Below are 15,893 nucleotides of genomic sequence, written 5' to 3' on the forward strand. Positions count from 1 at the left end.
GCCCTGAGTGCAGCCCTGGCTGCCAGGCACAGAAATGCTCTCCACTCCTCCAGAGCCCTCTGAAAATTCCTTGGGGAGCAGCTCTTTTACTTCTGGATATTTCAGTTTACAACTACTATTCCTTTCCTCTCTTTCTGTTACCTTTACAGTTGTAAATCCTTTTTGGTACAAAGTTGAGAACTCTGGATGACGTATTTTATTGGTGAAAGGACCTGGATTGCTGGATGAGATTTATAAAGCAAGAAAAAACTGATTGCTGGTAGTTTTATTTTTTTTGGTAGACTGGGGGTTGGGACTTTCCATCTAACAAGAGCGGCTGGACTCCAAGCTCTTTCAAGAACAGAAATGTTGCTTCAGGTTCATTTCCACAACCCCACAGTGCTGCATTTATTATTTGCTTTTACTCACAAACTAGTTGTGGTTACAAAAAAAAGCTTGTCTTCCAAACAAATGACATTTTATCTCTTTCTCCACAGGAGAATAAGGTTGACTGCTACTTGTGCTTTGAGGTTTGGATATGATTGAGATGAAACATCTGTTAAGAAAAAAGGTGTGGGGGGACTTTTTTTCTGCTAAAAATATCATGCCTTTTTTTTTCCACCAAACTTGAAACATGTGATGAAATTCAACTTTTAAAATATAACCCTGGAGCTACTTGAAACTATAAAAGTCTCCTCAGTATCTGAGGCAAGTCAGAATTTCCACTGTTCAAGCTGGGCTTTTATGAAGAGCAGACTTTAGAAAAACCTGTAATCTGTCTAGGTAACAAAGGGCACTTGTTCTGCCTGGTGAGGTAAAACTTTGGGTTTCTGTAGCTACTGCAGCAGAAGTGGAGTTGAAACACACAAAAGCACCCTGACTGATACACACTTTGAATTTGGAACAGCATCTGGCAAAACAACATGCTTGTCATGGAAATTGCCTCCACAGCTCTGCATCTACACAGCCCAGTGTCTGCCAGGCTCAGAGGGTTGCTGTGGCTAAACTTACCCAGCACAAGGCTCAGGATTCTATCTAACTTTGCATCTATCAGGCAGGCCAGCTGTATAAAACAACTGCTCCTAAACGCAGTCCCAGAAATGCAACAACTATTCAATCCTGTCATAAAGTGTGTCCACACCTGAGACACTCCAAGACATGAAATCCCTAAGGCAGGACAGAAGGGCCTTAACACAACCATGCACATGGCATCTGAACAAAAGCCTTTTGCAGAAAGCCACCAAAACCCAGCAAAGGCAGCGCTCAAGCTCAGTGGCCTGGCTCTGTCACAGGTCAGTGAAACACAAGAGAACCTGCAACATCAGAAGACTTGGGAGTCACAGCAGGACATGTTGCTTATTAAATGAAGTGTTCAAGGTTTCTAAAAATGAGCTAAAAATGAGTGCAGTGTTTCATGGAAAAGCAAGGGATCCGAAACATACGTGTTGTCTTCAGAAATATCAAAGGCCAAAACTTCTTTCAATTATGAGGGAAAAAATCTGGAATAATTCTAGGAATACCAGCATGAGAGTGTTATCTAGTCCAAAATCTTTGACTGGAAATATGCACTAGCTCCACATGGATAAAAAAAATAGAAAAAAAAAAGAAAATAAAAGAAAAGAGAGAGTCACAAGAGAGTCAGAGAAGAATGGCATTTTTCAAATCACTTTTCAAAAACATGTTTAATAAAACCTCCATGAACTGTGGTCAAAGCTACAAGAAAAATAACTGGTAATAATCGTTGCTGGGAAATTAAAAGTAGAAAAGGACCTTTGTTCAAGTAGAATAAATGAAACCACTGGTATTCATCATGTTTCCAGAGAGATTGTTTTCAAACTCCTGACTTGTTCCCATATTTCATTCTTTGTTCTTGGTGGTGGATGTCCTGGGGCAAAGTTGAAGTACATTATTACACTGCTGCCATGTACAGTACTGCAGCTGATCTCTGACCACAGGCACAGGACCCTCTCTCACAGGTACCCCAGCCCAGCTCACACTCCCTGGGTGTGACTCTGCCAGGGCACAGGTGAGCTCACCCCCAGCAGAGCAGAGGCAGGAGAGAGCAGGACAGTCCTGGGCAGGGGTGACCCTGCCCTGCTGGGGCTCAGGGTGTGCCAGGGGTGCCCACAGCGTGGGCAGCTGGAGCAGAGCTGTGCATCTGTGTCTGAGCAGAGCCTTGTGTGAGGACCCAGCCCAAATGAGCAGCTCAGCCCCTGAGCCCAGCCCCTGAGGCCCAGCCCTTCCAAGCTGCAAGGACAAACCACAAGCCTCACCTCCCTGGCACCCACTTCTCAGTTCTGCTGCAGGGCATCTCCCCTCGAGCTTCACTCACTGACATGAGTCTGCTGCCCAACATCCCCCAGCACATCCTACTGCCCTTTGGGATGCCAAAGGCAAATCCAAGAGCCCTCCTCCCTCTGATGGGATGTCCCTGAGTTGTCCCTTTTGGCCTTCAATTCTTCTGCTTCCCACATGCACCCTCATGGTCTGGCTTCAAGAGAAGCAGCTTGAGAGATCTGTAGACAAAGATTTTCCAACAGGTGACTTTTTGCCTCCTAGCAAACTAGTTCATGACTACCCCAGAGCTGAGAATATAAGAATATTCTCAATGTTAATTGATTATTTTTAAATGACCACTCAGGAAGAGCATTAGCTTCTCCATGGCAGAAGGAAAAGTTGTTAGTCTTAGGTAGATGGAAAGAACATGGAAAACCAATATTATTATAAATACCATGAAGATAATATTATTTTAAAGCTTTCCATATTTAAGATATTCATTAAGGATTAACTCTTTGCTTTTTTTGAGGTGCTTGTTCACTCCCCTATTTAACATTTGCCTTTCCTTAGCTATCATAAAGGAAGTATATAGACCACTTGGAAGTTTGGAAGGCTTTCTTGAGTATTGTGCTTTTTAACTCTGTCATATGCCAAGGGACAGACATGGTTGCAGAAAATCCCAAGCTTCATTCTCAGCCTTGCTCTGCTGCTCCTGAACCAAACATGCAACTTGCTCATGCTCAATGGAACAACTTTCCAGCTGTGTGGAATGATTTGAACACAGAGATCAATGTGAAACCACTCCTTACAGCAGGTATGATCTTCCCAGTCTAATGCAGAGGATTATAACCCAGAACAGTCTCAAACCATAGATAAAACACATCGTCTACCACAGCCTGTTAGGCAGCACCAGCAGGAGCTGGTGGGGTGTCAGCTAAAGAGAGCGACATGCTCCATGCAGGGAACACACAGGACACGGGGAGGAGAGCACATGCTCTCCACACAGCAGCAGCTCAGTGTGAGGAGGAAAGCTCACCCTCTGAGGTGTCCTAACAGCCCACTTTTCACTGCCTTTCTGTGCTCTGCTTGCCAACATGGGTGGGAGCTGTTAGACACGCTGTAAAGGTTCCTTTGGAAACACCTGGAGACCACTAACTCATTACACACAGGCCATGGGCAACCGTTGGATGGCAACAGTCTTTCATCACTACTGACCTGGCTGCACTTGAAACAGCAGCTCCAGAAGTAAAAGCTTCTGATCCAAATACCAACCCCCCTCAACTGGAACAGCTAATGTTAAGAAACACTTGTACAATTTTATATTTTTTTATTTTTTTTTTAAAGGGCCTCATGCCGTAAGATTTTCCTCCCACTCATGGCAAGCAGCCTACCTGCTTCTTATAATTTCCTGGATCTGTGCACAACCACAGGAAAACTTCTGCTAATCCTACCAGTCTCATGTTCTTTGGTGACTTTTATTCTAACTGCCAAACTAAGCAGTTTTCTCTTGGCACTCTCCCCTGCTCCTTCCTCCCCACACCCCCACGTCCTTCGCTGCTCCTTCCAACCCACAGCAACCAGCTTATCAGCTGCCAGCCTCTGCAGGGACCTGCTGCTTGTCACATACTGGTGGCTGCTGCCAGTGGGTCACCCTGTGGCCAAAGGCATTTTTCAGAGTTGTTCCATGTCATATTGAGTAGTAGGAAAGGATACAGCAGGAACCTCTTGGGAGCTGAAGAAAACACAGCCAGTGAGTGAGTGATCACACAGCATATACTCATGCATGGCAAATCTATGGTAAGTGCATGGGATTAGCAACAAGTCATTAAAATGCAGAGCTCCCATATAACATCCCAGAAGGCTGACCACAAGGGCACTTTTAAGGTAGAATTATTAACACTCTGTTTGTAATGTCAGGGATAAACAGGTATTCTGTTTAAGAACCTGAGAGAGAAGGCACCATCATTTTCTGCAGAGCCCCAAGCCTGCATCAATAGTACCATACAGGTAATAACAGCAGTGCCAACAAAAAGAAAATTTGCCATTGTGCAAGATGCAATCTATGCTTTTTCTATAAATACACTGGAATTTCATGTATATAAAATACAAAAAACTATTTACGCTTTAGAAAAATGAATAACTATTATAACTGAAAGCATTAACTAGAGAGAGGGATGCAGTTTGAAATAACTGCATTTTAGTACCTATTCACAGCTCCACTTAGAACAACACATTAATTTATTAGAGTTAAGAGATTAATGAAGTATGGCAAAATGTGTCTCCCAGACAAGTAGGTTAGCTAAAACTAGCTAAATGGTTGTTCAAGTTTTTATCTGCTGACAAGTTTATAAACAATTTGGGCCCAAGTACCATACCTACCACCTTTCCTCTGAGCTGACAACCCAACAAATATTCTTCCAATCCCTAATTTTAGAGAAAACTCCAGGAACTAAAGCCTTCACTGAATCTTTCCTGAATGGAGAGAGAGGAAAGGGAGTAACCTGACACAGGAGCAGCCCCACTGCAGGGTGCCCTGGGGAAGGATTCTCCCCCTGCCTCCCCTGTCACTGCAGCCCCAGCAAAGGGAAGCATCCTGCTGGAAGCCAAGGTGTTCCACCACTGCAGTCTGGGATCAGTGTGGAGGGAGAAGCAAGTGCAGCTGGGGGGTCCAGGCAGCCTGTCACAGCTGGGCATGAGATGAGCAGCCTTAAACCACCAGTTCATTCTGTGTTATTGGTTCCTTGTTTGCTTTTCGGTTCTTATTTAAGTCAAAAATAACAACACAGCTCTTTGTACTGGAGCACTGCTAAACCAGACCTCAGCTCCCTCTTGACCACAGATTCCCTGGATGTTGGGGAGGAAGATGTGAAGGACAGACTGCATAAATTAGCAAAAAGTTGAATTACTTTTTTACTTAATGAATTACTTTTTTGCTTTGCTGAATACAGAATGCTCTAATTGTGGGTTTAAAAATTCCATACGGCTTGTAAATATGTGAAAAGAGCAACAAGTAGCTCTTTTACAGATCTGCTAGATTTTTTTTCAGCAACATGTGCTTTGAACTCTGCTGGAGGGTTTTCTAATATTAATGGGCACGAAGATGACCTGAATAATTTGTCCTTTCTGGTACCAGAACAGGGAACATCTTACATCTAGGGATTTAGATATATCTGTCTTGGGAAACATATAAAAATTTGGGTTTGTTGATTCAGGCCAAGCTCTGTCACTACTTTCAGCAGGGCTTTGGATATCATGTTCAGATAAGGCACCAGGAAGGCTTGGATCTTCTCCAGTCTTCTGTTGAGAGAATAATAATCAAGACATCACCCTCAGCTGACAAATGAAACAGGGAACAGATTGCTATCAGTGTAAGAGGCAGCTCCTCTGACAGCTACAGGACTAGATTGATCTCAAGAGATGCAAGATTTCTGATTAATAGAAATACTTAGGTCATACTTTTCCAGAGAACAGCGACATGAGAAATCACATTACTGCATAAATAATTGGGACAATAGGTTAGGTACCAAGGTGAAGCCCAGGACTTCACTGTGAAGTCCAAAAGGCAGCTGTATCCCACAGGGCTCCAAAGAGCTTGTACTGGGACAAGCAAGAAATCACCCCTTTATACGACCAGTCTGTATCAGAGGATTGCATCAGGAGCTCCTTCCTGAGCTTAACTTTCTGAAATTTTTTAAATGTTCACGTGATAAGATGGAAAAATCCCGGTTCATTTAATACAGACACGGAGTAGTCAAGGCAAGAAAGGTCTCCTGGTCTACAAGTTTTAGCTGCAAAAATTTCTAGAAAGGTCCAGGGAAAGGAGGTGATAAAAGTTCTGGAAAACAAGAGCAGGACTCTCAAAGAATTCATTAGAAGCTTACTTATGCCTAAAAGAATTGAGGGGGAACTGGGATGTCATTACTGAGCACACAAAGAGCAGATGTCTTTCTGAACCACCTGCTTGTCTCCATGGCAGAAGAGTGACTTGCTGTTTGATCCTGCACTCAATTCCTTCCTGCCATTTTAGCTTCTTCACCAACACAAAATGGCAAATATCTCCTAAAGTCTGTGCTAGTTTTTGTGATTTCTTCCAGAGCCACCTCCAGTCATTCAGTTCTGGTAACCCATTGTTCTAGCTAAGGACAAGGAAGAGAAAATGGGAGCTCTTTTACCCTACATGTGAAGGGTGATGAGGCAAATCCTTCTTGAGAAGGAACTGGGGGCAAGTGTGGGAGACATTCCTACACAGCCACAGCAGATTGCACAAGTACTCCAGGCCTGGTAAGTGGAAGGCTCTGAAATGCACTGGGAAATGGCCTGGAATGCAAGATGCAAACAAATCCACTACAGAACCCATATCCAGCATGCCCAATTGTTGTGTTATTAATGAAAGAGGAAGAAGGGAAACAGAGCAAGAGTAATAAGAGACTGAGGTTTCCACTCGTGTCTCTTATCTAAGGAATCAGTTTCTCAACTGACCACATAAGAGAAAATCCAAAAATTTCAATTTAGCGACTTGCCCAGCAGCAAAATCAAAGGCAGGTGGTGGATATAATAGACAATGCTGGTCAAACCGTTTCTTTCTGCATAGCACTCAATAAACAGAGTTGCCTCTATTGAGTTCTAACCTCTTGTCATGCAGCAACATTGAGTCAACAATCCGCTCTCATGGCTTAATGCTTTTGATGTTTACTTTGTTCTTTGTATAGTTCAAAAGAAAGCACTAATGCATCAGTCCTCTTACCAAATACAATCTTAATCCCAGAATCCCGAGCCTTTTGCTGTTGGCCAGTTAAGTCTGTTAAGACGAAAGGATTTGATCAAGCTTTACATAACAACACAGAAGTTAAATCCAGCAAAGAGAGTTCTTTTTATCTGTACTGCTCAGACAGCTAAGAGAGGAAAAAAACCAATAGGGAAGAGAAAAAAGGTAATGAACTTGGCTATGTAAAACAAAATAAGGAATTCAATTATTTCTCTTATTGCCACTTTGTCTTTTCAGTAACAGTCTTCTAAAGAACTCAGATTTATTCTCCAATAAAGTTCCTGAGAGAGAAGGCTCTAGCTTCCTCTAAACCAGAACTGTGGCACTTGCTGTGCTTTTTTTCCACGTCTGAGAAATATTTCTTTTTCATCCCTGCCACATATTTAAGAAGACAGAACATAGTTCACTGATGCATGGTGTTTGGTAGAGCATGGTATCTGCCACTCATGTCCTCTCTGAGCTCAGTCCAACCAACCATTTTCTGGGTTACAGATCCCTGTCTCTGAGGCTGTTGGTGATTTTGATGTTATCTTATGGCATGAGCATATAACATGAGCGTATAACCATGCAGCACATGTTTTATACCAGTACATGTGTAAAGATCACGAGGCAGCAAAATAGAGACAGAACTTTAGATGGACAGATCAACCTATGTTCTGGAATATTAACTACATTTTCCCACAGAAACATTTCTATGCAGAGAAGAGGTATGACAGTTGCCATCTTGTAACTAAGAATTCAAATTGTGTCCTATTAAAGATCTCAAACCATGTTTCAGCGTCACTTTATCTAATACCACAATTTTTTGCTAGTACTGGCACAATCATTAAAGTATGATGCAAATAAAATTACACAAAAAGGATGCTTTAAGACAATGCTTGTTGTATTGTCTGAATGATTATAAGATTTGCAATATCTGAATTAAATAGGAAGTGATTAACACTGTCCCCAGGATGGAAAGCACAGCCTGTTGATCTGAGAGCAGAAGGGATGAGGAGCAAGCTTTGACAACCTGCATGCATTTGCCTGAGCACGGGGTGGGAACAGTCATCTTCCTCCCAGCTGGAAAGATGCCACGGAACAGCTCTTCCCTGGTGACAGCACACAAAGGATGCACCACTGCTGGTACCTAAATCTGCACTACCTAAATCTGGTCTTCACTTCTCAGCTACATACAAGACTCATCAGAAGCAATATTGTGAAACTGCTGAAAGACTGAAATTGCAGTTACATAAAAGGCTTTACACTCTAACAAAAAGAATCTTGCTGCTGACTAGTTTGAAAATATTATATATTGACCAATACATTTGCTATGCAAAATAATGCTACACAGGAAAGAAAGAAAGAAATAATTAGAGGCAAGGAAAGATAGAATGAGACAAAGAAAATGAAATTATTCACCTTGCTGACATTTAATATCCTGTCTGAAGTAATTTCTCCTATAATCTAAAATTAAAATCCTACCCTATGTCCTGCTAAGGGGAGACTGGAAAACTGTGGTGAAGTTAAATACAGAACCAGTCTGACAGAGTACAACACAGAACAAACACTGACACCACCATGGCAAGTATAGTTTGCCTTTGTAGTTAACAGCAGCCTACAAGCACTAGCCAAAATTGAGTTCCTGTGTTATGGCACATACAAAGACATGTATGAACTACACAGATGAGAGAAACTTGGAATCTAAGAATCACTCTATATTAACACATTGCACAGGTAAGGAGCTGCAAGGCAGACATGAACAGAGAATCTTTCATTTTCTGTTTATACAAAAGTTTCTAATATCAGAAACAAATGACTGGATTATAAAAGTATAGAAATTTCCAGATTAAGCTTGACATGGTTCACTGTTCTAAATAAACTGGACATATTGTTTCCACTAGTGTATAATACAATCCAGCATACAGCCCACACAACCACTTGTTTCACTAGAGAGTTTCTGAAGTCTCATTTCCTTGAAAGGAATGAGCAACAAATTAATCTCCTGTGTTCATGAACCCAAACTTATCCCTGAAGCTCAAGGTACCTTGGATGTGTTCTCTGGCAGAATACAGCATCCATACCCACCAGCACTAAAGGTCCTTCCCATCACAACAGTGATTCCATCCCAACTGCCTGATCAGAGGAGATGAGATGGAAAGGGAAACTGTCTGAGGCAATAATGATTCCACACATATTCGAGAAAAATGTGTTGAGTAAGAGCCTCTAGTCCCCATTAGAAATTAACGTGAGAGTTTCTAAGGCTGGTTTGTGTGACTCAATGTCCCACACAACCCAGTGCTAAGAGTTTCACTCATTTGCCACCTCTGCCAGGGACACTGACATCCACCACTCCTACCAATGTCAGGAGAAGTAGCTGGAGAAAATGGTGAACCCTGAATTAAAACACTTGGTCCCTGTGATTCAGCTGGGTGACATTTTCCCATATAAGTAGTAGCAGATACAGAAATAATACCCAATTTCCATTTTAACAGCTTTTTCAGGCAAATGATACATCAGTAGATCAAGAAGTGCCACTCTAAATATATGCATTCTCACACTTTTCATTCACTAACTTACTACAATACCCCTTTACCTTAGACAAAAAAATTTGTTCTTTAAATACCTTCTAGATGAAAGTGTTCATCACCAATAGTGTCTCTGTAGCCTTCCCCAGATAAATCCTGTTTAAAACAAAACAGAACAAATTAACTACAAATATAGTACGTATAAACTGTTGAGGTGTTAACAGTATGTATTTACTATTGCCAGAATTAATTTATAACATGAATGAGAACACAAAAACTGTTTTTCAGGAAAGAAGTCAATTGCCTTATTAGTGGAGTCAATGCATTTGGTGCTATTTCACAATGCTCTGGACATACTTCCAGACAAAAATTTAGTGAAGATAAATCAACTATGTAGGGGAAAGAGAAAAAAGAGATCATATTTAAATAATTTTATAAAGTAATATTTAGCATTTCAATGTTCTTTCAAACAAGCAAGATTACAAAACTCCAAATGGAAATGATAAAGGAGAAATAAACCCTTCACCACTCAGAGAGGAATGTTATCACTTGGTTCCACCAACAAACAGAAAACTTCCGTATGCCAGAGGTCACCCAAGAAAAGCAGATACCAGATTCTGACAAGCTGCCTGAGCCTTCAGTTCTGAAATTAATGAAATTCGGTCAGCCCCAGTATGTCTAGAACAATACAGAAGTAGATGCCATAGATATGCAGATGAACTTATCTCAGACCCAAAACACATTTCTCCAGTGGTGCTGAAGAAGTTATAAAGGGCATCAATGAGATTTGGAGCTAATCCCAGTTACAAAGACTCTGAAGAGCTTTCTTACCCTGTTATTAACAAGCCCTCCCAGTTCCACCACCCCACCCCAGCTAAACCATAAGCAGTATCAGCCATCCTCATGTCCTGACTGCTCTCAGCCATTCCACAGCTTTGACAGTGCCACAACCTTACACTGCAGTCCAGCTCCCTGGATTCTCCACTAACACTCTCTGCCTCTGATAAAGTTATGGTGACAAAGAAGGATATGGGCCTAAAAAACTGGTGTGCTGCACTCACAGCCATTCCAGCTGCATCTGCAAAAACAGACCAGCAGCACAGAGCCAGAATTCTCAGCATCAGCCTGTGGGCTGGAAGTTGACCTTGGAGAGCTTTTAGTATAAGATAAGGATAAGGGAGTAACCTGTGAAAATTAATATCTGGTTGAATTCATTAGTTTTGCTGTTAAGGAATTTGATCATGATAAAGGCAATTCACCTCTTTTTCTTGAAAAAGCTGGCAGAGGTTCTTTACCTTCCACATGCCCAAATGTTATTCTTTGAGATTACTTATAACAGAATAACTAAACCACAAAAGTATATCTTTAGGAATTCTTCAGTATCAATTTCTGCAACAGTATGTTAAAAATTAGATTTCACTAACAATACTGGATACCTAGCCCAGAAACCCTGAAAATACTGCTTCTTCACAATCACATCCCCTGAAGTAAAATTAGACCCTGCAGGATAAATGTTACTGAGAAATGCTGGCAAACTGGCCTGGAGTGCTGGGATACAGCACAACACAATGCTGCTAAGGTAGAAAATCACAAAAAACTACTTTTGTTCCAGTGAAAAAACTCTCTTTTTCTGGGCTAACATCAATCATAATATCATTCATTAGCTTAAAAATTATGAAAGGAACAAACAGAGAATGAAAAGAAGACACAAAGTGTTGGCATGATGCAGCATATTGCTGCAAGATGATCTTTTCAGGACTATATAAAAGTTAGTGTACTTCTCTTTGATCTAATTCCCCCATGTCACAATCTTCCATGGAGCTGTAAGAGCATAGCCCTGCTCCCGTAGATAAAGATATATAGAAGTGACTCTGCTTTCCTGCAATGCTAAATATTGAAAAACTGTTTCATATGGGGTTTTCGTGTGTTGGAATTCCCACTCTCCTTGGGAAAAAAAAATCTGCAAATATGTAATGGGTAGGTACTTGTGGTGTATCTCTGAGTGCACTATCTAGATGGTCACTTTCATCACCTTAAAAGTTTAGCCAAGCAAGCATTGCATCTGGGTATCAGATATTGCCTGTTAAAATTATGTCATTAATCTCATGTTCTACAAAACTCCTAAGTCATTAATTGTTGTGATTTTTCATATGTCAAAAGACAACACTTAAAAATATGCATTTTTAATGATTTTAATGATTTAATTTCTTGATGAAAAATGCACTATCAAGTAACTTAAAGGAAAACAGTGGAAGACAGGGAGTGTAAAACAGCAGAGTGAAGCATTAATATTCATTACACAAGCTTCCTTATTTCCTCACTTTTAATCATTACATGGGTCTTAAGCAAATATGTTTTATATTCCAGTCTAGTTTCACTCCTTCTCTAGCTCCTAGTTATTTAAGTTAAAGTAGTAACTTAATACAAGCAAATTTCCAGTAAGTGTTTCTGCCTTAAACCAAATTATTATAAATTAACACATTCTAAAAAGTGTTTTTCATGCTGTTGAACCACAATATAGCTGTTAGCACATAAATTGACAATCCATCCTGAAACTGATGAGAGTGTCATTTGAACATTTAGTGACACATTTAAGCAGACTTCCTCAGCTCCCATTCAAAGGTATTCCTCTGTGGAAGATTCTGACATGTATTATCTTTGATAGACAGACACAAATCTGAGAAGGGTGTGGGCAACTCTTAAGATTTTGCAGGGAAAAGATGCAGGGGAAAAAAGATATACACTCTCTCATTCATCTTATCATCATTAACTTTTCTGCCAAAAAACCTGTGAGAGTGTTACCTGAATATTTTTAGCACCACCGAGATAAGATGTTGCAACCTGGATAAACACCAGAATGCAACTGCCTGAGAAAAGGGTCCTGGGCAGTGCATGTGAACTCACACAACAGAAAGGTATAAAAGCTGAGCAAGCATCAGAGAAAACAGTTCTGACTGCAGCTCATCCTGCATAATATTCTCCCAGTAACCCACACAAATTGCCATAGAGCAGATATAACTGTGCATCTACCCCCAACAACCCAAATTCATAAAAAAGTGGGATGGAGTGAAAGGAAAGGGTCAATGGGTAAAACAGAAGAGCAGTTCAAGAAGTTCTAGTGGGAAGCAAACACTGCAGCCAGGTAGGAATATTTGCCACTGGGGACAAGTGTGCCCAGGCACAAGGAGGACAGGGGCTGGAGGGGACGAAAAAGGCAGGAACAGCTCTGGATTCAGCCAGGCTCTGCCAAAAGCTCTCAGCACCCGCCAGGGCAGCACCAGAGCCCAGGAGCAACAGCAACAACATTTGGGTCACAGGCAGCTGTACATCACTGTCCTGACACCATGCTTTAAATCACTGCACTGCCTTTCCAAACTGCAACACTGAGTCATGAAACAACCAAAACCAGATGTACCCTGTGAAATACTATATAAATGAGGTCAGCGAGCACTTGAAAGTACAAAGAAAAGAAACATTTACACAGAAGGATTATTCCAGCATGCCATTGCTATGGGTTGCTGAACAGGAACCCATCTAGAGTAAGTGTCTCTGCCTCACCAGGAGTTTCCCAGATAAATAAGTTGGCTGCTGTTAGCTACCAGCACAACTCCCAGTGAATGACTATGATTCAGGTTCAAACATGTGCTTCAAAACCCAGAACAGCTGGCTACCTGGCCTGGCTGGAAAGGACCTTGTGCCCCATACATCCCACTCTGATAGGTGCTGCTGTTCTCAGCTCAGATTTAAGAGGGTGGGGGTGGAGACAAGAGTTAATTAGTGCAACTCCCTCAGAAATGTTGCTGAGTATATACATACATGAGGAGAAAAACAACCTTTAAAAGCTCCCACACCCCAGGGCTTCTATTCAGCTGGGTACAAGTCCAGCAATCATCACTCACCTCCCACCTTCACTGTGCAATCAGACATCAGTGAATTCTAACTCGGTGGAAATTTTAATTTTTTTAACCTCAACTTCAGCCCTAACTGCCCTGTGGAGTCTTCTTCCTGATACAAGCCTCTGGAGACAAAAGCCAGGCACTCACTCTGGGGCTTCCAGCTATTGACTTCCTTGTCACAGCCATCTGAAAATGCTGCAATCCAAATAGTCACCCTTCATTCTGCTTACATCACCTTTGCTGCCTCCCTTTCTGCTTCTGCCTTGAGGTGAAGCTCCCTGACTTCACCTCGCAGGCTCTGCACAGGTGTCTTTTCGGTCACATCCCCTAGTCCTGCCCCCTGGTCCCTACATCCACCAGTTGCTCCCATCTTGCTCTGCAGGATTTCCCCCTCCCTGGCTGGACCTGCCTTTCCACGTCACCCCCACGACATCCAGCACATTTATGGCACCCAAGAGCCAAACCTCCTGATTGCAACCCGAGTGTATTTCAGCAGCCTGTGCCTGACCTAACACGCTGCTGAATACAGGTTTGCTCCAATGTTAGGTACAGATGGATCTATCCATACATGTATTAGACACCTCAAAGGATAACCTTTGATTTAAGTGGGTTATCATGATAACAAGCACATTTTTAAAGCCTGGACCCCCTACTCCTTGTATTACATCTCAAGTCAATATTGCGTTAATTAACATTTTTCTAAAAGGTGTTGCTCTTCTCAAGTAGAAACAAGTTGCTTTACCTCTCTCCTTCTTCAAACACCTCGTTAAAATACTTTGATTTGGCCTTAAGATACTAAATTTTCCACATTTTTGGCAGAAAATATGCACATATTTCCTGTTTAATTAAGTTTTTTGTCAAGGATTCATATATGCTTTTTTTTTTTTTTTTTTAATAACACATGCAGAATGACAAATCATCAGCCAGAAACCTTTCCTCCCCTATTTTTAACCACCTGACTGAAACACGGGTTTTTCTCTCTTTATTCTCACACTGATGCAATAAAGTTTTGGAATGAGCAAAGTTGAAGAAATGCATTTCACAACAGGACTGCAAGGGTCAAGATATGTGGCAATTCTAATGTCTTGTGTAGATTTTAAATGGTTTTAAAGTCACTGCCAACAAGAATTCTGTGTCACCTATGCACAAACTTCAGTTCTTGATGTAGAAAAAACAATCCTGAGTAATAGAGGCTTAGGAGAATGTGGATGCCCTTTGGCCTTTCAATCAAACCACTGAGGGCTGTCCGGTGCCACGTGGCCATTCTGAATGTTTCAGTCTCACTTGCAGGAAGCAATTTTCCAAAATAACTCTGATTTTCATACAGAAAGTGCTGAGCAGACTGTGAAAATGTGAAAACCTCATCTCTTGAAGATGCTTCAGGAAACCCATCCAAATCCCAAAGCAGTCATTATTGTTTTACTCATTTTTAGTCTTGTCTGGACTTGAAGAGAAAAAGGAAAAAGATTTTTGAAAAACAGTTGATTGAAGGAACCTTGCTCCCCTTTGGGTGTCTGAAATTTCCCATGGACTAGAAACACAGCCACGTGTAACTATGAACACCTGAAGCCTAGGCTTCAGCACTAGGAATCCTACTGACACCTCAAATAATGGTGTAGCTTCTTTTAGGCTAATGGAAGTGGCAGCAGGTAGTCAGCTATCCTGAGGTGGTCATCATTTTTTATAATACAGGTTTATAGCCTAGACTTAAAACTTGAAAATGAAATAAATAAGGTAATAAATAAATAAACTGCTCATAGTCAGACATATGTGGAGAGGACATTGTGCCAGGCCAGCAGCTTCCATGCACAGGCACCCATGCAGTCAAACATATCTCAGAGTAGGTATTTATGCACACAATTTTGTCCAATCACTACTTATAAGCAAAAGGGAAGAATGTGCTTTGGGCAGGCATCTGGCTCTCTCAGCATTTGGAAATGAAGACTTCATTGTAATATTCTCTTTCAAAAATGCTCAAGGATCCCCCTCATAAGGTTTTTCAAATAAACAATACACTCCTGTATTACAGTATTGTATTTAGGACAAGAATTTCCTTTCCTTCCCTGTTCATAAGTAATCTATAGACCCAGGGTCTTACACAGATGAAAGTATATATGCCAAGCCTCATTATAATGGAAACTGAAACCAGGTGAATACATGTAAAAATTAAACATGCCACACAGAAAAACACTAGAGAAATGCACATTTATGCCTTGTTTTAAGCTTAATATTATTCTTCTACAGCACATTTCCCTTTTTCTTCTACGATCATGAGGTCCTACTTTTTTGAAGTCTACCATTCTGGATAATTTAATGATAAAGAGAATTCACTAGGATGCAACATTCTGTAGACAATGCATAAATCAGCTCACACTTGAAGAAGCCAAGGTGACTCTAATTTTTAGAAAATTGCATTGAAATACACACCACAACTGCAATAATGTAGATTGTTCAGCAGAAGGAACAAGC

General features: G+C 41.2%; 1 protein-coding gene across 1 annotated transcript in view; it reads right to left on the reverse strand.

Annotated features, from left to right (window-relative positions):
* The window catches only part of NKD1 (NKD inhibitor of WNT signaling pathway 1), a 107,117-nt gene that overhangs the window by 29,305 nt on the left and 61,919 nt on the right, over positions 1 to 15,893 (reverse strand). Inside the window, exon 4 of the mRNA XM_066327877.1 lies at positions 9,627 to 9,684. Within this exon, the coding sequence (XP_066183974.1) occupies positions 9,627 to 9,684 (58 nt within the window). The remainder of the gene's footprint in view (positions 1 to 9,626; positions 9,685 to 15,893) is intronic.

This window comes from Sylvia atricapilla, chromosome 12, assembly GCF_009819655.1.
Source record: "Sylvia atricapilla isolate bSylAtr1 chromosome 12, bSylAtr1.pri, whole genome shotgun sequence".
NCBI lineage: Eukaryota > Metazoa > Chordata > Aves > Passeriformes > Sylviidae > Sylvia > Sylvia atricapilla.